The following is a 23,176-nucleotide window of genomic DNA, read 5'->3' as shown; positions in this document are numbered from 1 at the left end:
TGAGAGAAACTCTGCAGCTGCGCAGGATCAAGTCACATAGAATCAGCTCTTTTATTAAGTACAGCAAGTTGAGGCATTTGCACAGGAAATCAACATCTGTTGAACACATAATACAGGGTGGTAATAATATGCATAAAAGTACCAGGAACATACTCATATGCAAGTGTCTTTAGTGTTCTTTCAGTGAGCTCTCATACAGAGCCAGATACAGTGTAAAGTCTACATTTCGCATTAGTCACAACTTATATACTCATTGCTTTCATCGTTCCACTGTCAGAATGGGGGAGCTGGAGGTCCTGGATAAAACAAGTGTCTCCATTTGTACTTCGGGAATGGGCACAGTGTAAACAGGGCAGTCATTAGTTCTGCATGGAATGGTCGCCAGGTAAACCACAGCTCCTCCTCAATCCTTAAAGCGCTCTGACATTTCTGAAGCCTGCTGCGCCCGCCGTCTGAGCCGCAGTCTGCTCTTACATGTCTGCCGCCGGAAGCTCCAGCCCTCCGTGGTCATTATCCATCAAAGAAAACAAAGGTCAAAGTGCACAGGAGTAGGGGACCAGAGCAGGACGAGAGGGATAAGTGGCTCTTCCTCAGCAGGTAGGAGGGGACGTATACTGATTGATGGGATGAGACCTCTACACAGATTCTGCAGACTGTAGAGGGCGGGGCTTATAGTATCCAGGGATTTGCAAGGGATGAGGCAGGAGTGGAGATACAGCACAGTGCGTAAGCTCAGGTGTAGCGTGGCATCTCGCACTGTTCACAGCGGTTTAGTGCAGGGTGGTTGAGGAAGGTGCAGCTTTCACAGTTCCACTGGGCGCCTTCAAAGTCCTCGTCCGTCTGGGGCACCCGCTTCGAGGCCTGTGTCCCTTCTGACAAAAAGAAAGAAGTTCATTCACGTGGTAAAACATGCGCAGCAGTAATGGAAGTCTGCAGCTCAGAGCTGCATTAAAACGAATGCAGGTAATCATTCAAGGGTGAAACCTGACAGAAACATGCATTTACTAAACAGCAGAGCGAGTCTTACATCTCTGTCCAAGGTCCTGCTACACATTCAGCAGCTGAGCAACAGGTGCATCGTCTGGCCCTGAAGGTTTTTCTCTACATCAGATATTATGATGCTAAATGAACTGCTTCTCATACAGCACCTTCCTACTCCACTCATTCCTTTTGTCTACGCTAAACTATCATTTTATCGAATGTGAGTGAAGCAGCTCTGGGTTCAGTATCTGCTATCAAACTGGAGAAGCTAAGAAACCACCAACTTTCCAATTAGTGGATGTCCTGCACTACAGCCAGTTCTACTTTTGGGTGGGTAGCGTGGGAAGTGCCGCATGTTTGTTTTGGCCAACTTTAACTCCAGATGCTCGAAAGGGTTTCAGTGAGGCGATCGTGTAAGCTGTGGGGCCACCACAGCACCTTAGAAAAGCTACATAGCATTTTAATTTCACAACAGTGAAATCAGATTTTTATCCACTAAAGTTCAGTTGAGTCTGATATAATGTCGACACGTTGCCTAGCAACTAACTAACCTAAACTGACCCGATTTTAACGTTTATGTTCCTAAAATCCTTTTTTATAAAAGACTTTTGTTTTAATCTTAAGGCAGTAAAAACTCGTTTATAGTTGAATTACACAGCTATCGCATCACGATGCTGCCGAGCAACCACGCGTTTAAACGGACACATTTTTATGCATCCGCAGCACTTTATGAAAAGCTCTGTGTCATTTTAATTTCACAGCTGTCAGCATGAACAGACCAAACAGTAAGAATTAAGACCAAAGTGAGACAAAGATCTGAATGAAGCCTCAAATCTGCATCTTGGTAAAATATTAAAATGTCTCTGACTTCTGCAGAAGTGCTTACCTTTCTTTCCAGATGTGGGTGGCACTACAGGACCAGGCTGAATATTGTCATAAAAGTTGTTCATTGCTTTGGGGTCAAACTTCCCTGCAGAGATCAGACAGAAAGCTTTAGTTTGTTTTAAAGAGAGCCTGTTTCAGCCAGATGTGAAATCAGAACTGTCCCAACAGGCAAAGACAGACTCAGCTGTCACAAAGACTCAGTTTACTCAACAACTTGTCGGCCAATCAAACACCTGGAAGAAGACGTGCATCGTGCAGGCCTACTTGAAACGTCTTATCCTACTTTGGGAGCATAAAGTAATTGTTGCTGTAACCGTTTGATGACAAATAATTGGTGTTTTACCATCTATAGGAACATTTTTTTTCTCAAAGATTTTTATATTAAATTGAAGCAAAGAAAAACAGACACACACAGAATCGTTAAACAACAAACAAGTAGGCTTCACAATGATTGTTTGAACTGAAATAATAGATTACAGATTAATGACACATTCACATATGTTGTGATTGCTTTCATCAGTACCCCCCCCCACACACACACACACACACACACACACACACACACAATAGGCTATCCCTCAGGCCAGGTAAAAACAAACAAACACACCAAACTAAAGATGAAAACAAACAAACACAAAAACACCATCGCAAATAAAACAGGACAAAATAACAAAAAAAACCTTTAACAAAAAAAAAAAAAAAAGAAGACAAAAAAGGGAGGGGGGGGGATTTACTGAGTAATGCTGGAAGTCGGGTTCACAACCTGAAGGCTGGAAAAATATTTCAGGAATTGCCCCCACACCTTGTAAAACTTGCCACTGTTATTGCTAATCGCGCAACAGATCTTTTGAAGGCTCAGACAGTACATAAGGTCCCTCAGCCATTGAGCCTGGGTGGGCACGGGGGCAGCCCTCTATCTTAGTAGGATCGCACGTCTAGCTACAAGGGAGGCGAAGGAGAGCGTGCAACGCTGCGACGAGGTCCACCGTGCATCAGCCTCCCAGCGGTTAGAAAAATATTTTAGGAACAAAATGAAATAAGACAACATGGGATTGTATTGCCGGCTTAGAGGAGGACAAGAATAGTTTCATCACCAAAAAGAAGGACAGCTAGCAGCCGAGGCTGGTGAGACGTTTACTTAAATAACTGTTGGATTTTCTCAGTAAGCAAAGTCCTCGAGTTTGTAGAAGAAACTCCAGGATTACAGAAAAACCATTCAAGCAATTTATGCCTGAACACAGCGTTCATCACAAGGACCACAACACCAGGCTTTTCAGAGGGCTGCAGTTCTGTTTCTGAGCCCCAAATATCACAGTCGTTAAAAACAAATGTTGTTTTACAACTTTGCTCCTGATGATTTTCTGGTGTAGACACAGTCATAGATTTGTACAAACTGAACTACAGCAACACTGAGGATAAAAACCCAAAGCCAAATTATATTCAGAGTTTAAGTTGTAAACAAATTTTATGTAAAATGTTTGCGTGTTGTCGAATTAATTTTACCTTTAACGGCTACCATTTCAGGACAAGAATCTCACGATGTGACATGAATAACATGAGGCCACATCTCACAGCCACACGAGTTTATCTTGAATTAACGGCGCTGATAATCTTGTCTTTGTTAGAAAATTAGGTATCAGACTCCTAACGGTGCTGGCACAGGTGAACACGAGCGCTGTGATTTGCTAACATCCTGTTGAACGAAACGTCTGATCTCACAAGGCCAACATTTATGTCACGGTAAGAGTAATCCGAAAACTTCACATCCACAGACACACAATGTGCCATGCAGTGTGTTGTGGCAGCATCGAGTTGTGGGGGCTGCTCTCTGCAGCACATCTTGCAAAGCAGAGGGTCAGACAAACACAGCCAAATGAATCCTGAAGGAAACGGTCCCTGAGATAACTGACAGCTGAAGGATTACTGCAGAAGAGCCCCTCTTAAATGTTCAGTGGCACCGGGCTGACTGCAAGCAAATCGGTCACACTTGTGAGTGTGCTGCTTCCATCATCATCATCACTCCTGCTAAACAGATAAAGGATTGGAACTAACGTCCACACGCTGTGTTGTAGGCCAAGTGTTTCAACTGCAGAATCAACAAGAATCATGTGCCAGTGAAATACTACGCAGGGCCCAGAGTGGGGGTCGAGCACATATCAGCCCGAGGCCTGCAACGCACCGGCCAGTCGTTTCACAAGCCTGCATCTGCATGCGCCGCAGTGGATACTCGTCCATCATTCTGGACCCGACACTGTCCGCTTCAGGCCTCGGCTCTTTCAAGATCAATGCTTTCAAATAAATCAGAGACACACTTCAAAGCTTTGTGTGGGAATGCATTTGTGTGCGAGTGATGCGTGCATACCTCTAGACTGCAGTAGATCTGTTTCCTTCAGTGTACAGTCAATATCAATTTGAAGCTGTCTGTTCTGACTGCGTAGTCGGGTCATCTCCTCAGGCTGCAGACAGTAAGCACACGAGCCGGTCTGATTAGCCCACTCCCACACTCGCACTCCACTTTCATATTTATTAGCAGTGAAATCAAACCAGTCTTAACACCAGGTTGACCGTCTCAGTGATTATTTTCTAATACTCCTTAAATATGGTGTTTTTACAGGCAACATATCACCACAAAGTGGTGGCAATATACCTTAACACCACAACAAGCCATTCACTGCAGGTCGTTGGACCGGTGAGGCGTGTGCAGCGGGTGAGATTAGATAATACTGCACAAACAGGACAAACATGCACAGACAAGTCCTTCAGTACATCAACGAAAATTAAATCAAGTGAAAACTCTGCAAGGTAAGGAGCAGCTACGAAGGTCTTGGGAGAATAATCAAGTAGTTCCCAGTGAATAAAATAATAATCAATAAAATCAGTGATCATTTCACAGCTTGCCTTTATAGCTTTGGTCAGTGAAGCAGCACACAAAGACTGACATGTAAGACAAGAACGCGTTCAGGCCTTACTCGGGGGATAAGACTGGTGGAGTTGACTCGTCGAAAGCGTCTTTGAAGGGCATCGTATTCCATGTTGTTAACGTCACCCTTCAGCTGCTCGAGTTTCTGCTGCTCCAGCCGCAGCTCCTTCATCAGACGCTCCATCCTCGCCCGCTGGTGGAGCAGGAGAGCTGAAGGGAAACGCACCAAACACAAAAAGGATTTTTTTAAAAAGAAAAGAAAAGCTGCAATGCTCTGCTGCGACTCCAATCTGCTATATAAGCCTGAAAGCGATGGTGCAGGTAGAGGGCGTGGGGAAGACTACAATCACGTGAAAGCAGCGTCATGTGTACTTAACACATGCAAAAGACCAACATGCAGCCTTAAATTTAAAAAAAGAAAAGAAAAAGGCTGACAATCACCTTTTCTCATCACAACACGCAGACAACCAAACATATGTGAAGATGACAAACAAGCACAAAGCAGTAAAAAAATATCACAAGGCTGAAGGTGCAGCTGCGGCCACACCGTCCAAACAATATGAGCAGCAGAAGTTGTTACGCTGCTTATATAAACCCATGACAGGTGAGATCTCAAGTATTGCAAAGCATAACATATATAAAATGATATGAATATTGAAATATAAGATTTTGATGGACAAACCAAAACAAGAAGCCCTTACCTTGCGTGTAGGCATAGTCATCAGAACCCGAGCTGGAACGTCTGGGCATTGGCTGAAACTGACTGGTGATAGTCCCCGGCAGAGCGGAGATGGGCAGGATGGGTGCAGGGGCGGCGTTGTGCGCCCCTTGGTCTACTATGTTGAGAATAGGCTCGGCTTCAGTGACGGGTGGCGAGCTCGGGGGCCTCTGAGCCTGGCCTCCTGGGGACACTTTGATTTTGAACGTATAGGCTGACTGCCCCGGTTGAGGGGACGAGGCGGGCCGAGGTCTTCCCTGCATGTACACCCCAGGGTGGTACGACTGCGGACCTGCACTCATTGCGATGCCCCTCGAAGGGGAGCTGGGCGAAGAACTGGTAGACATGTAAAGTGGTCCCTGGGGGTGAGGAGTGTGCACAGGTGAATTGCTGCGAGGCCGCGGACCCTCCAGAGTAATCTCTATCTGGTTCTTAAGGAGGTTCTTTGTTTGGTACGGCCTGTAAACAGGAGGCTGTTGCTGGGGCGGCTGCTGGTGATGGTAGGGCATGCTGGGAAGAGTTGGGGAGCTAATAGGGAGGAAGACATACTGCTGGTGCTGGGGTTGCAGCTGGGGTTGTAGCTGGGGTTGCGGTTGGGGCTGCGCCTGGACCTGATGCTGTGGGGAGCTGTAAGGTGAGCCGTATGTGGGAGTGCTGTAAGGGGACTGCTGATGTTGATAGACAGGTGCACCTGAGGAGGACCAGGGTGCTGGCTGCGGGCTTTGAGATGGCGAGGGTCGAATGTACAGGGTTGCGTTGGTGTTGTTCGCGTAGTGTCCAGGAGGGATCTGCAGAGCTTGTGGGACGTTGGGTATGCTTTGCGAAAGAGTGACTGTTATAGGGTTCATGGTGTAATGTGAAACAGAAGAGTATGTGGGAGACATGCCTGGCATTGTGGGTGGAGGGGTGGGAGTACTGGCCGAGCGGCTCTGATCATTCATGAAAAAAGGATTGTATCCAGGGGAAGGAGCCATGGTGGCAGGGGCTGACAGCGGTTCGGGGTAGTTGGGTCGCTGCGGATCGATGTGACTGTCACTGGTGCTGTGCACTAGGGAGCGCCCTACTCCTCCTGCTCCTCCATTTGATTTGCTTGCATCTGAACCTGGGTAGCCCAAGCTAATGTGTAGCATGTGATTTCGGTTCAGCCGCCCCTCCTCTGGACTGGGATGGAAATCACCATACAGGTATCTGTTACTCTCCTGAGCCAGCAGATGGCAGCAGAGATCCAGGTTATTGTTGTTCTGAGGCAGAAAGGAGAGTGATTAATAGGTATGATGTTCTGATCATAAATATCTTCTGCAATGTTTTTACGATGCAAGAATTAGTGCAAACACAGCATGATGCACTAATACATATATTATAACAAGTCTCAATCCAAATAGCAGCTTTCAATATGTACCTGCAGAAGGCACTGTGACACTACCCCCTCTGGGATCTCTGGGAAACGCTGCTTGAGGTCCTGCAGGATGTGGTAGTCGAGCTGAGAGCCTCCCTGCGCCATCCTGAGCCAAAACAGAGAGTCAACGAGCCCAGAGCTGCAAATGTCGAAATAACCGATCTCGTCTCATCCCCTGATGACAAACAAAGCAAACAAATAAATGAACATGGAAATTCCTGCAATGATCCCATCAGGACTGTCGGCCTGCCAAATGACAGTCACACACCCTATGTGTCAGCAGTAATCTTAACGCACGTATCAATTAAACAGTCACTGTGCGGCACGTCATGCTGCTTATTTAACCGAATACAGTTAATCCGTGAATGGAAGACAAAGACGAAACGAAAACATGGATTATTGTGCCATTTATTCCCATTAGCACGCGCGTGCTAAGTAAGGAGGTGGCTGTCAGTCTGTTGTTTGTTTGCCATACTGTTGCACCAAGCAACGACGACATACCAATGCTAGCTAGCAGGCTAGTTATCAGCATCAATTAGCCTCCGTACATCACTCACATAAACAACCGCACCTGTGCACCCTAAAAGACAGTCCTGCCACTCCTGGAAGACGCTCCGATGTCATCTGTCACTAACGCAGCGTCATAAACCGCTAAACCAGCAATGCGTTTAAACCAGGCTAACTTAATTCAACAGCCTGTCAGCTAAATATGCTAATGCTAACCCTAGCTCGGTCCGGCTGGCTGGTCAGCTGTCACAAGCCCGGGTGTTGATGGATTAGCTAGCTAACTATGCTAAAGCCAGCCAACGTTAGCCACTAAAACGGCTCCATGGCTCTTACCACACGTTAAGAGTCCCCCTCATGTCTCGGGCTGTAGCGGAGTCCCGAGGGATAGCTGTGATACTTCTGAAAAGGTGTGCCGACGTTTCCCGGTTCTTTGTTTGGGCTAAATAACTTATGCTTTTGCATTCCAGCGTCAGGCCCGTGCCGCTGAAGTGCAGAAGTACTAACAGATCAGCCCGTCTATCGCGATAATGTCAGATTTTCCCGGACCAGGAAGTTGTTTATTCGACGTGATGGGCGCTGTCAATAGTGCGCATGTGTGGAGCGTGCGCGCTAAACTGCTTTCAGTATTTTGTCTCGGCACAGGGGCACAAATGCCTGTGAATAACAATGTATTTCCTGTAAATACTGAGCCAGTCCGCCCCGACACACACACACACACACACACACACACACACACACATTTTCAGAATCAGAATCAGAATCGTGTTTATTGGCCAAGTATATGTGCAGACACATACAGGGAATCTGGTTCCGGTAGATGGTGGCTCTCAAGCACAGCAATGTAAATCACACACACACACACACACACACACACACGTGTCTATATACACACATTACACATACATACACATACATACACAAAGCTGTGTAAACCAACTATAAATAACGAATCTAAACTTATTTACATAAAATACAGAAACGAAATGAGGTGGAATGAATACTACAGAATGTACATAAGGTGCAGTTGCAGTCTGGCAGTGGGAGCAGTGTGACAGGTCAACTGTTAAGAAGGGAGATGGCGAGGGGATTTTCATACAGATATATAAATAGATTTCTATCTTTTTATTTTTTTTGCATATTTGTCACACTCAGGCAAATAATAATAGAGAGATGGTTTAAATTATTACGGGGGAAAAAAAGCCATCCAAACCTACCTGGCCCTGTGTCAAAAAGCTTTCCACACAGGGCTAAAACAATGTCTAAGAACTGCAGGCCTCACCTGTTAAGTTATTGTTAGTGTTGATGATTCAACAATAAGGAAGACAGAGTGGGCAAAAACGGAAAGAGCCACTATTAACCAAAAATAACACAAAGGCTCGTCTCACATTTCCAAAAAACCCATCTTGATGATCCCCAAAACTCTTGGAAAAATAATCTGCGGACTGACGAGACAAAAACTGAGCTTTTTGGAAGGTTTTTCAAAAACAGACCATCATAGCTAGGCTGTTAGTATGATGGTCTGAGCTGCTTTGCTGCTTCAGGACCTGGACGACTGCACACTGTAATTGATGGAATCGTGACTTCTGCTCTCTGTTAGAATATCCAGCCATCAGCTCATGCCCGGAAGGTTTAGTGAGACCTTCTATGATGTATAGTTCAGAGATGGCAGCACTGACAACAAGACGAAGGAGCTGGAGGTGGCACTGGAAGTGGCAGAGTTAAAGATTTTTGGCCTGAGGGACCAGAACGGACAAGATTAGAAATGAGTACATCAGAGTGGAAGCTCAGGATGACCAGCTTGGAGACAAAATGAGAAAGGGAAAGCTGAGATGGTCTGGACATGTGCAGAGGAGGGACAATGGATATGTTGGAGAAAGGATCTTGAATATGGAGCTGCCAGGCAGCAGGAAAAGAGAAAGACCACAGAGAAGATTCATGGATGTACTGAAGCAGAGCAGGCTTCCAAAAGAAGAAGATACTTTAACTCTGGAAGCGGAAAACATGTCAAATGTCACATTTTAGTGAAATAAAGGTAGGTGGGATATAAGAAAATTTTACTTTTTTTCTACAAAAATCACACACACACACACACACACACACACACACACACACACACACACACACACATATATATATTTGTCATCATTTTATGACAACAAACATCACATTCATTTAACTTAATTTCAATCGATATTTCCACTAGTCCACACCCACACGTCCACTGGCTCTGTGCCCAGCAGCGCCCAGCCCATAGTCTGAAATCCACTGTTTATGATTAATGTTTGACTTTCTTACAGCACTACCAATAAAGCATAAACACACCTGTAGACACATGTTTCACAACATTATGGAAATAAAAGAAACAAGGGTGTTAGTATTCAAAGCTCAAATAAAGTAACAAAAAAAACCCCAAAATTTAGCAACAGTCAAAGAAAATCTTCATCTTCTCTCCATAAAATCACTTAATTTCACATTTCAGTGAGATTGAAAGACTCTGATTCTAAAGTGAAGTAACGTGTTTTGTTACTTAATAACTGGTTCAGCCACAGTGACACAAACTGACGACATCAATGCAAATACACACAGGCTTTTAATGAAGGGGCTTCAGCTCAACACATCATAATGAGTTTCTTAGTTTGCTCAGGTCGTTGAACAACCCTTAAACTGAAGCATAAAGACATCAAGTGCAGAATAATGAATATTTATAATAAGTCACCAGCTCACATGATATATTTCTTGTCTTTCATTTTACGGTCAGGACTGTCACTGGTATTTTCCCTTTGTTTCCACTAGGGGGCAGTGAGAGACGCTCATATTCTGCATCCACGCTGACAGGAAGGCGCCTCGATGAAGGTCTGGAAAAGAAAAATGTACACAAGGTTTAATTTGTTTAACAGCACAGGAGGATAAACCAGCTTTCCTCATGATTTCAGGTAATAAATGTACACAAGCCATGAGACCAGCTGCTGACTGATGCACGATTACATATAAATCTGTCCTTGTTAAGATATTGTGTCCAGTCATGGGTAGTACCATAATAACCGTCCCTCGGAGGGTTGTCACCAAGCCAGTGGTGCAGAGTGGAAGCCAGTGCCTGTTATCAGATGACTGGAATATTTGAACTTTGGGCTGTTTTGAATCATTATTACGGAAATGTTCTAAGTCCCTACTTTAACATAGAAGAGCCAAATAAAACCACATTGATCTCATGTTATTTGTATGTAACATTAACCCAAATTAGTTATAATGTAGTTCAAGAGAGAAACTGTTAAAAAAACAACAACAAAACAAACACGGATGCTAACAAGCATTCATTCTGATTATTCTGATTTAGACACAAGGGGGCACGAGCTGAACAACAGTCTGCTTGTTCTTCTGAAAACAGCACAAACATCTGTTCATGTCTCAGCTGATAAAGGGTTGTTCTGTTCTTTCCGGACCACCTAATTTGATCTCATTTAACTATGTAGGCTGGAGAAAAGGCAGAGGCATCACAGAGTTCATGTCCTACAGTGCATTGCCAAGTCTGGCCAGAACACAGCAATTTCTTCTAAAAATGCAATCATCCAGCTCAACCTGCAGATTAGTACTGCTCTGGGCCCGAGCAGGCTGTTGCTCATGATCACACTTTGTTACTTTCCGTTTGCCTTTTGACTGTTTCCAAAGCACAACTTTGTATCATGATTGCATGCCACTGGACTGGCCTGTCTGCTCAGGAAGAAGGATTGCTTCACTTTAATAGACACACAATTATGACTCTTTTGGCACAAACACCAAATAAAGTCCTTCAAAATACTAGAGTGAGAATACACAGACAGCTCCGACATGGCTGAGCTTCATCATGACCGAGTGTCAGAGGATTATATTTTATATGAGGCGTGGATGGGAAGAATCAGAGGGTCGCTGAAATGTGTTTTAACTGTTCCAAGTCCTGCCTGTGTGAATCAGCCTGTTTATAAGTGACTTAAATGAAAAGAGACATAAAAGATTTGATGGTTTTTTTTCCTTTTGCTGAGCTCATGAGCATGTCACATAGCGCTGTCCTTTTCTATTGACTGCTTGGTTATGTGGTTTGAAATTTGCTCATAAGTTATGTGTACCTTTGCTAGAGGTGTGGACAGGTGTGTCCATTCAGCAGCACATGGCACAGTTTTGACCCGGTGAGCCACTTCACAGGGGTTTCAGCGTGGGGGCGCGGGCTGTACCACCATGAAATATCCATAGGGGAGTCTGAGTTGTTGTGCTGCAGCAGCTGATGCTAAGGCCCAGTCTGACTCAGGTTAGCTGTCCTTGCAGTGCTGATTGGTTTCCACAGCTGTGGTGCTATTTAAAGCAGTCCCCTTGTTGTCCCTAATACCCCACCGGGCTCGGAAACAGAGGAGGACCACGACCCCAGTGCCCCGAGAGCTCACTGAACAGTACCCCTGACCAGCTAATGCTTTAATTCGTTGCAGGAAGTGCAACGAACATCTGAAGTCCATGTGATCATTCAAATGCAAACATCAGTCAAAGTCGAGACACAGATACAACAATCCAAAGTTCGATGCCTGCTTGAAGACGTGTAGTGACCTTGGCAAACTCTCTGTGTTTATTATCTACACTGGGCACTTTTGTTGAATTGTGTGCACCGAACGAGTTAACACAACAGCTTTCAAACAGTCTTAATGTTGTTTCCTCAAAGGACTCCTCGAGCTTTCTTTCTTTTGCAGAGGCACCGTGACTCTCATGTTTCACTTAGAAGTGCAACACTAGCCCGGGTTTTAGCTCTTCAGTTTGGGGGGGGGGGTCCAAAATATCAACACCTCTCACATAGTCACAGTGTAATTGCTAGAATCATGAAGCTTTCCTACATTTTTGGCATGTCCAAAAAGTGGATATGACCAAAGCTTTGACAATTGAGCAGCATGATCAGCAGAGCCTTTTGTGTGCAGCCTCTCAAAAACTGTCTGCAACATTCCTGGAGTGCTTGAATGGGGACTTAACTTTGTGCACTTTCTGCCGGATGCCTGTGTGGTCAGTGAGTCAGCAGCTGTGCATGGGGGCATTAGAGCGGGCTGTCTGCAGCCAGGTTTCTATTTACATCCATCTACAGTGAGAGAAACACTTTGTCACCTCAGTTTAAAGAAGAAGGCTTATCAGCACTACCGTGGAGCTGTTATTCAGTTATTTGACTTAAGATAAGTTAAACAGATGCCTGGTTTCTGAGCGCATGTGGCACACTGAACAACTGGATTTGTGTTGGCACAACAATGTCAGCACCAACTGTCACTGCATAGCATACTGACAGCGACATCTAGGTCATTTTAGAAAAAACGAAAGGGCAAGCTGCTGTCCCTCTGAACTGATAAGTCCTGAATCTGCGCTGAACTGGATAACGAGCAGATAATTATAATCTGTCTGCATTTAGACTCCAGTTCTACCAAACAGTCCAAACGAGCTGCTCTTATCTCAGCAGTGCGTCCTTGGTTAACAACAACAACAACAACAACAATAATGATGATGATGATGATGATGATGCAAGGTACTCATTTTGTTCATTCTAAAAACAAAACAAAACAAAAACGTTAATCAGACAAATTAATAAAAACCGAAAAACTGCACAAAAATGATAACCTATCCATGTGTTGTCATTGGTATAAAATCACAGCAACAATTTGCTCGCTAATTACACTTTTGTAACGATCTTTTCATAAATACATAAATAATAATCTGACAAAAGTAACGCTGTGTCTGTAGCCAGAAATCCTCCAAAACAATTACTGTATTTATTTTATTAAAAAGAAAGGCTTCGAGATTATTTGTGCAGCTGTGAGTAAATGACCGGGATAGGGCCGTGCGCCGGTGCGCGTGCATGTGTGTGGGAGCGCGTGCGGGGCTGAACAGCTGAACCTGCAGCAGGCGCGCGCGGAATGCAGTATCCGCTAGAAAGTAACGGTACTTTTAAGGAAACTGCTCACCAACAGGCAACCAGCAACCAGAAGCCAGTCGAGTGGGTGGAAGCGGTCGCTCCTCGCATTGTTCCGCTTGGTCTCACTTTAAGTTTTGTGGCTTCCCAGAGGAATAAGAAAGAAAATCAATCAAAGCAGGAGGACGAAAGCACTGAAGAGGTAAAGTCTGGTTTCATAATTCTGTGGCACGAGGGGGGATTTGAAAAGACCAAAGTGTGTGGTTTTTAGATTATTTACCTACACCCTGAATTAGGATTAACCAACTCGTTGGTTACTGCGGGTTTACCCATGCTCATTAGTGTGGCTCTAGCTTCACTGCTTAATAATAGTTTTAAACGTGACTGAGGTTAGAATCAGGCTTTTATGGCATGATTTTGCCAGCTGTGCACAGAAATCACACTAGCGTTTGTTTAAATAATGAGAGTATTTATTACAAAGCAGGTTCTTTTTATTTATCAGCAGCAATAGATTTATAATGGATTTCTTTCAAAAAAACCTCTAAATTGGAATTTAAACAGTCAGAATATGGCGTGAAGATCCACAAAGGGCAGCAAACACTGTCACCCATTCACCTCTTAAAATGAGGGTGGAAAATCAAATCAGCCGTCCCTAAATCAAGCTACAACCTACCAGATGCCCTGCCTCCAGCAGTGTGTTGTAGGCCTAAAATCATGCTTGGACTGAATTGATAACTATAATTGCTTCAATTAGCCACACTCTGCTATAATGTAAAAGTGCTTCAAATACTTCTGAAGTCGGGCTGAGCCCACCTGTGAGGCCTACAGTGATCCGCCTCAGTGTGTTGACTGTTGGTTCAATGGCAGAGCTTCTGATTAGCTGTGCCGGGTCACAGTGAGATCTTCATATCTGAGTCTGAAAGGTATTTGGGGACGCTGATACACAGCAACAGTTTTAGTGTGGGGTGACTAACAGTCCAAACAGCTCTCATTCATCCAGTTGTCCTGCTCTCAGTTTGGCCATTTTGTCGAGGGTCTGTGGGGCGACATGTGGGTGCCAGCTTGAGCTGTGTCCAACTGCCTATCAGTCATCAGAAATAGTCACGATCACATGCCCTAGAGCCACAAGTGGGCTATAAATAGGGGCCGGCAAGCTTCCATTGCACTCTTTCTCCAGATACTGAGTAACGGCTCTGTTTGCAGTGGTAAAAATGTGACAATGCAGACAGACAGTAACTGCGAAATGTAGCAAAACGACAGTAAAGTGCTACGTTGATATTCAGCTAAAGGATGAAAAATAAAATCAGACAAAGATAGAAATGGTATTAAAATGATTGATTCAAAACACAGATTAATAAAAAAAACTTTAAAATTAGGATTTTAATCATGTAAAATTAATGTAGTCTGCCATGTTGTCGGCTAAAGGGAGCACTTATGTGCGGCACTACACAGCAAAGGTTAACAAACTCATCCTAGCATGTATCTGTCAGTTTAGTTTTAAGCTTTTATTCTGCTGTGTCGATGAGTGAGTCGTGTCTTTGTGTGTTTAACAGCAGATTCTTAAAAACACGTTTGGTGGAATAAAAAAGCAAGGTTGGCTGGTCATCAGTGTTTGAACCGTGACTTGTGTGCTTTGCAGGTGAAGAACTTTAAACAGAGTGTGTTTGTCGGCCTGTCACTGTGGTACAAACATGACTGAGGTGGCGCACGTGGCAGCTGTAGATGCCCACGACGTGGAGGATAAAGAAAGCGATGTGACAGCCAATGACGTCGAGGGTAGAGGTGAGAGAGCATCCACAGAAGATCAGAAACCTCGTGGCAGGAATGAAACAGCGAGCAATGAGACCGACAAGACACACGTGAACGGCCTGGAGCACAAAGAAAAGAAAGGGCAAAACGAGAGCTCGGGAGATGTTAATGGTGTTTCACAGAAGGACGAGGACGAGGAGGAGGAAGAGCCTGAAACAAATGAAGACCAGAACATTTCTGATGTGGCATTCAAAAAAGAGGTGAGATGAAAAACACTGGCAGCATCTTTACATTTCTGGTACCATTTTTTCCCACAGTTACATCAACGAACTCATCATTTTTTCGACTGTTAAACCACAGAAACTCCTCAGATCCAGAAAGCTGGTGGCAAGAAGCTACGTGCCAAAGCTCAACAAAGACAAGGAGAACGTGACGAGCAAATTTGAGGCCATGCAGAAGGCCAGGGAGGAGCGCAGCAGGCAGAGGAACAGGGAGGAGCAGCAGAAGAGGAAGGAGCAATACATCAAGGAGAGAGAGTGGCATCGCAGGAAGCAGCAGGTCAAAGACTGATAACCCCACTAACCTCCCACTGTGATCTGCATGGCATGATGAGGCATGGCGCCGTGACAGAGACTGCGGTTTGTGAGAGAACTCATTTTTTACACTGCACCGACACATCTGTCACATCTGTCACATCTCATGCATTAACCTGCTAAACGTTGTAGATATGAGCTCATTTTCAGTCAAACTGGCCTGTGCTTGTTGTTAAAGTGACCTTTTGTAAAAAGCCATCTTTAACCATATTAATATGCACTGAAACAGTCGTGCACTGAACAACTTTCTCACCACTTTCACCATATGTCAAATATCCAGTGGGTCACGTGATAGTGAAACAGCATGAACGATGCCCGAAACGTTTGAATCCAGTGATCAACTAATCAGATTAGTCCACGATGGTAAATTGCTTTAAATTGATTTAATATATCACCAAAACGTCATTAATCCATTAGAAAAAAGCAGACATCAGTCCCACTGAGAATGTCAGAGATCAAGAATTCCAGGGTTAAGCCTTTCTTCCTAATCGACTGCAGTGATACGGTGTTACGTGATTATCAGGCACTCAGACAAAACGGCCTTCCTGTGTACTGCTGTGCCGTAGCTGGCCAGGCTCGGACACCTGCACTCATCCCCTATCTGTTCAACAACACGACGGGCCAATCAGAGGCCTGCTGCAAGCCACATGACCCTGCTATTAGCAGGGATTAGGCTCGTGTTCTTGCTGGGACCAGCATGGCTCCTGAGTGGCAAAGGAGATGATCCCAGCTAAACCGTAACCTCACCTCGTCACACTTTCTATCTGCTCGATCACAGATAAAAGAACTGCTTGCTTCCAGTGATGAGGAAGAGGAGGTGAAGCCAGCGAAGGTGGAAAAATCTTACGTCCCCAAAATCAAAGGTAAGGGATGGTAATGAACGATGACTGTCCGGGAGGAAGACGAGGCTTAAGGCTTGTGTCTCGCTTTGTGAAATCCTCAGGTAGCGTGAAGGGGAAGTTTGCAGAAATGGAAAAACAAAGACAAGAGGAGGAGAGGAAGAGGATGGAGGAAGAGAGGAAGAAGAGGGAGGCCCAGGATAAGCTGGAGAAAGCCAAAATCCAGAAAGAACTGGCTCAAAAAGCCGCTGAGGTCAGTGAACCTGGGCTCAAGCAAAAACAAAGTGTGTTTTGGTGTTTGAGAGGCTGCGATGAACCAGTGTGGTTACTACTGTAATGATTAATCCTCAGCTGCCTCTCGGATGAGTTGTAATTGGCATTTGAGATCCAAAGAGTTGGCACAGACTGGATGTAGGTCTGAATCCACCAGTAGCATTGCTAACATGACCAGTCTGTGAACTGCTGGCACACATTTAACCTCACTATGCAGGAAAACGATTCAAGCTAAATCAGACGGAGATTTCCAATTAGTCCACTTTCAGGCTTCTTATACATTCAGACGGTGCAGTTCTTGGAAATGGTTACGTCAGTGATCTCGTGCCAAATTGGCAATTACAAGCAGCAGTGCACTACTTCTTTCCCTGATTCTGCTGCCTTAGCAAAGCAATAAGGTTCACAATGCTGTCTGAAAATGGGACTTTTATTCAGTTTGAAACTTTGAATGTGGCTGCAAAGCTCTGCCTTAGTCATCACTAATAACACTGAGCCTCTCCTCTGGGATGTGAAAGACCAGGAGCGTAACATTGTTGCTTTCACTGAAACGCAATCGGAAAAACAAACAAACCCAAAAGATATTTTGTCCTCATAAACTTGAAACAATAACTTTGAGTGTAACTGAAATGTTTGCTTATTCAAATATCTCGACTGAATCTGTACCAGTGAACAGATTCCATTTTACTTTGTACGTATGTAACACAATTACGTGTATGTGGGGCCCTGATTATGGTAAAGATCAGATCATGAAGTCAAGTCACAGTTTCTTCAAAGCTTGTCTAAAAAGCTACTCTGACCCCTGACTGCTGTTTTAACTGTTTCCTTTGTGCCTCGTTGACCACATAAGACAATGACGCGTCAGATCACACCATGAAAAAGAGCCTGTTCACATATAGGAATGCACTGATCTGGAAACAGCTGGAACAGAGCTGCCAGGTGTAGACAGCAGATGACTGGCAGCTGTTTCCCACACCTCCCACAGACAGAATTAGCTCTAGCCTTCCCTGCTGTGACTGATGCTATCTTAGACTGACACCCGTACACTGACCTACTGCGAACTGCAGAGCCGCTCCCTACCCACACAGTCCCAGTGAACGTGGGAGGTTTGCTCTCTCAGTGCTGCAGACAACACACATGATAATAATAATAATAATAGTAGTAGTAGTAGTAATAATAATAATAATAAGAATAATAAGAATAATAGTAATAATAATAATAGTAATAATAATAATAGTAGTAGTAGTAATAATAGTAGTAGTAGTAATAATAGTAATAATAATAGTAATAATAATAGTAATAATAATAATAATAGTAGTAGTAATAATAGTAATAATAATAATAATAATAATAGTAATAATAATAATAGTAATAATAATAATAGTAGTAGTAGTAATAATAATAGTAGTAGTAATAATAGTAATAATAATAATAATAATAATAGTAATAATAATAATAATAGTAGTAGTAATAATAGTAATAATAATAATAATAATAATAATAATAATAATAATAATAATAATAGTAATAATAATAATAATAGTAATAATAATAATAATAGTAGTAGTAATAATAGTAATAATAATAATAATAATAATAGTAATAATAATAATAATAGTAGTAGTAATAATAGTAATAATAATAATAATAATAATAATAATAATAATAATAGTAATAATAATAATAATAGTAGTAGTAATAATAGTAATAGTAATAATAATAATAATAGTAATAATAATAATAATAGTAGTAGTAATAATAGTAATAATAATAATAATAATAATAATAATAATAGTAATAATAATAATAATAGTAGTAGTAATAATAGTAATAGTAATAATAATAATAATAGTAATAATAATAGTAATAATAATAATAATAATGTGAATCACAGTTTCTTTGTGTTCCCTTTGAGTTTGCCAGAAAGACAAAACACCCACAGTAAACAAACATATCTGACTCGTCACATTTGCTTTAATATAAACTGTGATGATATTGTTGTTGTGAATTCTTTAGACCGTGATTATCGGCTATTTTTACTTTTTAGGAAGGAGATGACACAATCCTGGTGCGTGTGGTCCCGGCGAAGCCGTCACGACCTCCCGGCAAAATCAAAGTGAATTTTGAAGACATGGAGAAGAATCGAGAGGAGGAGCTAAAAAGGAAGGCAGAAGAGGAGAAAAAAAGACGCTACGACGAAAACAAGCGCTCCTTCCGGGAAGTGAAGAGACGCTCAGTTAATCAACAGGTAAATGAAGATATCAATGTGAACGCAGTGTTAACAGGAGATATTGTGTTTTACAGCCACAGGTCTGCTTTCTTGCATTCTTTTGCATTAGGATGAAGAGGAGAAAGCTTCCGATAAGGTTCAAGTGACTCCTGGAAAGCTGAAACTGACATTTGAGGAGCTGGAGAAAGAAAGGCAGGAGCAGAGGAGGAAGCAAGCTGAGGAGGAAGCCAAACGCCGCCTGCTAGAGGAGAAGAAAGCTTTTGAGGAGGCCAGGCTGGGAATGGTACACATGACTGCAAAACAGCAAGCATAGCTTTTGTACATGTGCGATTCACTGGCAGATCTCATGAAGGCAACAAGTGCGCTTCAGCAGCTTTAGCATTCCCATAGTTGCTGTACATCTGCATGTCGCTTTGCAACCCTCCTCTATGCAAGCTTAGGGCGGTACCAGAGAAAAGCCACACATACATATCTACAGACGGATATAACAACCTTCCTTCTGACTGCCATCATCTTCCAGTGTACAGTTATTTCAAGAAAGATATAAATCACGAGCCATGTGAAAATATTTCAGAAGTCCTCCTGGGATTAACATCTCATAAAAACAACTTTAGGGGATTTGCGTTTGCGCTTCCAAATCACGTTTGTGTTGTGAAGATGGCCTAATCACGTTTGCGATATGTTTGTGTCTCATCAGGAAGAAGACGAGGAAAGCACAGGACAGGAAGACAAGGAGGAGTTTCGCCCAGGAAAACTGAGACTGAGCTTTGAAGAGCTGGAGAGACAAAGGGTAGAGGAAGAGCGCAAGAAAGCAGAGGAAGAGGCCAAGAGACGGATGGAGGAGGAGAGAAGAGCTTTTGCTGAAGCCAGGAAAAGCATGGTCAATATTAAATCTGCATTTAATACAAAACATTTCTCTCAGTGGATACATATCTGTTGATTATATCAATGAATTTGTTTGCCTTAAAAGTGTAGATTGAAATTTTGTGCGTGAGGAAGCGATCATCTGCCAACTGAATGTTACACTCTAGTCAGCAGCTGGTTGGCCTGGTTAGTGAAACAAACTAGTCTGGATAATTATCGAGCTTTCTGTGCAGAGCTAAGCTGCCTTTACTGTGTGTACAGGCGGTGAGATCAACTGCTTTTTTAAAACCAGGCAGACATTAATGTGGTCTTTGCACTGTTGGGTTTTCACTCAGCTTGTAGACGAGGATGACGAGGTGCTGATGGCCTTGCTGAACCTGGAGGGCAGTGAGCCTGGGAAGATATGTGTCAGCTTTGAGGAGCTGGAACGCCAGAGGAGAGAGGAAGAGCAGAAAAGGGCAGAGGAGGAGGCTAAGAGGAGACTGGAGGAGGAAAAGAGGCTGTTTGCTGAGGCCCGCAAGAGCATGGTAAATGTCCATCACTTGGTGACAAAAGCGTTGCACAGTCTGCATGTATTGGACTGATCACTAATGTGTTACAGCTTTTTTGTGCTGTTAAAGCCTCAAGTTGATTTGCTGCTGCTTTGCTGCTCAGCTCTCTGGTTACAGAGCAGGAAAACATGCATAAAAAGCAGTTTTACGATATTTGTAAAACAATCAAACACAGTTTCATTCAGCATCAGTGGATTAAGCCAACACCTTCTTTAAGTGACCCTGCAGAAGTGTTGACTGTAATAGATTCATGCTGCACATCAGTAATGATGGGCTACAACTGCACTGCTGTTTCCTTGTCTCAATTATTTCATCAAGAGCCCTGGTCTGGATCAGGAAAACTCTGCATTTGGAGATGAAACAGTAAGAGATTTTCAGTTTCAAATATAGTATAAATTATTTTTACTCCAAGAGTCTTATTATCAATGTGTTCCCTACACATACAAGGACACAGTGGCCTCCAGACGATGCAGCTTGGGTTTTTTTTGCATGCAGCTGTTTATCTAATATTTGTAATGCTTTAGATTTGCAATTGCTTTTGCAAATTGAAGACGTCACTGCTGCAGGATTTCATTAAACATTAAAATACTGAAACACTTTTGTGGGTGCTTGTGTGTTTAGGTACTAGATGAGGACGAAGGGATGGTAAAGAGCGAGTCTCAGGAAGCCCTGCACCCCAGGAAACTGGAGATCAACTTTGAAGAGCTGCTGAAAGAGAAGGAGGAAGCTGAGAGGAGACGCAAGGCAGAGGAGCGCAAAAAGAAAATGGAGCAAGAGAAGCAGGAATTCGAACAACTCAGACAAGAGATGGGCGAGGTCAGTCTCGAGCAGCTGAAAATATCAGACAACAGCCAGTCGAGTCGACAGCGTGTTTTACAGAAAAATGTGACTAAATGTTTAAAGTTGTGTTCCAAATATCGTTACAGGAAGAAATAAATGAAAGCTCGGATGTTGTAAGCAAAGAGTACGAAGAGCTCACTAAGCTCAAGAGAACCGGCTCCATTCAGGCCAAAAGCCTCAAGTCCAAGTTTGAGAAGATCAAGCAGCTGACTGAGGAGGAGATTCAGAAGAAGATCGAGATGGAGAGAGCCAAGAGGAAGGCCATCGATGATGAAATTAAGGAGAGAGAAGCTGAGCGGTTCCAGGAGGTAAGAGCACTTTATAGCACATGTAAGTGGGGTTTTTTTTTTCATATCAATGGAAGATGATCTTGGCAGCATGTATTACAAGTTTTTGTTTTTTCCGGAGGATGAGGACCAGGAAACGACTCCAGCGAGGGCCGAAGAGTCACCGTTCAAACAGAAAGTGGACATGCGAGCCCGCTTTGAGCAGATGGCCAAAGCAAGAGAGGAGGAGGAACGGAGGAGGATAGAGGAGCAGAAACTGCAGAGGATGCAGTTTGAGCAGCAGGAGATTGATGCCGCGCTCCAAAAAGTAAATCTTCCATTTTCATGACAAACTGCACCGAGATAACAAACGAGCAACTTTTTGTGATTGTTTTGTCCTCTGTTTGCAGAAGGATGATGACGTGGAGGACGAGGGCAGCATCATTAACGGCTCTGCGGCTTACGAAGATGAGGAGGATCACGCCAGGTCAGGGGCCCCGTGGTTTAAAAAGCCCCTCAAAAACCAGTCGGTGGTAGATTCTGAGCCAGTTCGGTTCACCGTAAAGATCACCGGGGAACCAAAGCCAGAGGTGACCTGGTGGTTTGAGGGGGAGGTGCTTCAAGATTGTGAGGACTATCAGTACATAGAGAGAGGAGAGACATACTGCCTCTACCTGCCGGAGACCTTCCCCGAGGACGAGGGAGAGTACATGTGCAAGGCCGTGAACAGCAGAGGCACGGCAGCAAGTACCTGCATCCTCACAATAGAAAGTAAGACCACCTTGGTGTGATTGCATGCCCGTCTGGATATGAACCTCTCTTCACGAAGTGGATCGCATGCTCCTTTTCCTCGTAGACTCTGCCAGACGGCGAGTTGGATAACCGTTCTTCTGTTTCTTTCTTGCAGCTTACGACTACTGATGCCGCCTCGTGTTCTGGAGAGTTTCCCTCTGTCTCTCACTCCGTTTGTAAAACGTCGTCCCTCCTGGCATTGTCAAACAGAGGGAAGGAAATAGCAGTATGCTTGGCATTCCTAAGGGAGGGACACATAACACACATATGCAAAAAACAAAGACAAGATGTTGTTTACGTATTGCTCAAATGTAAAGCTGCACTCCCCTCTAGGATGGAAGATGATGCCTGTGCCAAAAACACGTGATTCTTGTTCCCACGACAAGGGCTGCACCAAAACTTCAAAACGATCTCTCCTGCGCGGCCCTGACAATATTCGTCATACCAGCACATTTCCTGCATTGTTCTGGTACTGTTCTGTAAATATCACACGTTTTGGTCCATAAATGGCAAATGTTAAGCTTGAGGTATTGAAATGTTAAATGTAAGATGTGCATTCACGTAAAGAACAGCAGTTATATCGACGATTTAGAGGCAGCCACATGTTGCAGGAACAAAACAGCTGCATCCCTGAGTTTTACTTGCAGCCTCTACGGATGAATTTTTCATGCACCAACCATTTTTGTGTTAAATGTGCTACACTTAAAGTTGTCGAGGATTGATAATGAATATAAAAGTAGACTTGTCTGATTATTTGTCGTATATTATAAATAGAAAAAAAACCTTTTAATAAAATGAACACAAAGAACTGCATTGTTGATTTCTTTCACTGTTACAACCTTTGCAGCAACAAACTGCAACCTGTTGCCT

The 23,176-nt window shown here is 43.5% G+C and overlaps 2 protein-coding genes across 2 annotated transcripts; one reads left to right on the top strand and one right to left on the bottom strand.

The window, feature by feature from the left end:
- Positions 1 to 27: 27 nt before the first annotated feature.
- tab3 (TGF-beta activated kinase 1 (MAP3K7) binding protein 3) lies at positions 28 to 8,040 on the bottom strand. Its single transcript, XM_084920809.1, has 7 exons — positions 7,741 to 8,040; positions 6,904 to 7,075; positions 5,488 to 6,745; positions 4,836 to 4,996; positions 4,229 to 4,322; positions 1,868 to 1,951; positions 28 to 872 (listed from the first exon to the last, which is right to left on the bottom strand). The coding sequence occupies exons 2-7, from the start codon at positions 7,003 to 7,005 to the stop codon at positions 733 to 735; spliced, it is 1,839 nt and encodes a 612-aa protein (XP_084776935.1). The 5' UTR covers positions 7,006 to 7,075; positions 7,741 to 8,040; the 3' UTR covers positions 28 to 732.
- Positions 8,041 to 14,963: 6,923 nt separating this feature from the next.
- On the top strand, positions 14,964 to 22,407 carry nexn (nexilin (F actin binding protein)). The gene is made up of 12 exons (XM_084922127.1): positions 14,964 to 15,321; positions 15,422 to 15,619; positions 16,433 to 16,517; positions 16,598 to 16,746; positions 18,811 to 19,011; positions 19,103 to 19,276; positions 19,691 to 19,873; positions 20,193 to 20,384; positions 21,030 to 21,224; positions 21,335 to 21,556; positions 21,657 to 21,842; positions 21,925 to 22,407. The coding sequence occupies exons 1-12, from the start codon at positions 15,004 to 15,006 to the stop codon at positions 22,303 to 22,305; spliced, it is 2,484 nt and encodes an 827-aa protein (XP_084778253.1). The 5' UTR covers positions 14,964 to 15,003; the 3' UTR covers positions 22,306 to 22,407.
- Positions 22,408 to 23,176: the final 769 nt, after the last annotated feature.

Source organism: Perissodus microlepis, chromosome 23, assembly GCF_051167445.1.
Source record: "Perissodus microlepis isolate ML-2025 ecotype Zambia chromosome 23, ASM5116744v1, whole genome shotgun sequence".
Classification (NCBI taxonomy): domain Eukaryota; kingdom Metazoa; phylum Chordata; class Actinopteri; order Cichliformes; family Cichlidae; genus Perissodus; species Perissodus microlepis.
Note: the sequence above shows the minus strand (reverse complement) of the source record. Positions and strands in the feature narration are given on the sequence as shown.

Excerpts from the sequence above, each read along its gene's own strand:
- nexn (XM_084922127.1), top strand. The coding sequence starts at position 15,004 with ATGACTGAGGTGGCGCACGTGGCAGCTGTAGATGCCCACGACGTGGAG. Across the intron at positions 19,012-19,102 it reads GACGCTCAGTTAATCAACAG|GATGAAGAGGAGAAAGCTTC; the intron begins GTAAATGAAGAT and ends CTTTTGCATTAG. Across the intron at positions 20,385-21,029 it reads CTGAGGCCCGCAAGAGCATG|GTACTAGATGAGGACGAAGG; the intron begins GTAAATGTCCAT and ends TTGTGTGTTTAG.
- tab3 (XM_084920809.1), bottom strand. The coding sequence starts at position 7,005 with ATGGCGCAGGGAGGCTCTCAGCTCGACTACCACATCCTGCAGGACCTC. Across the intron at positions 4,997-5,487 it reads TGACTATGCCTACACGCAAG|CTCTCCTGCTCCACCAGCGG; the intron begins GTAAGGGCTTCT and ends GTTTCCCTTCAG. Across the intron at positions 873-1,867 it reads ACCCACATCTGGAAAGAAAG|AAGGGACACAGGCCTCGAAG; the intron begins GTAAGCACTTCT and ends TCTTTTTGTCAG.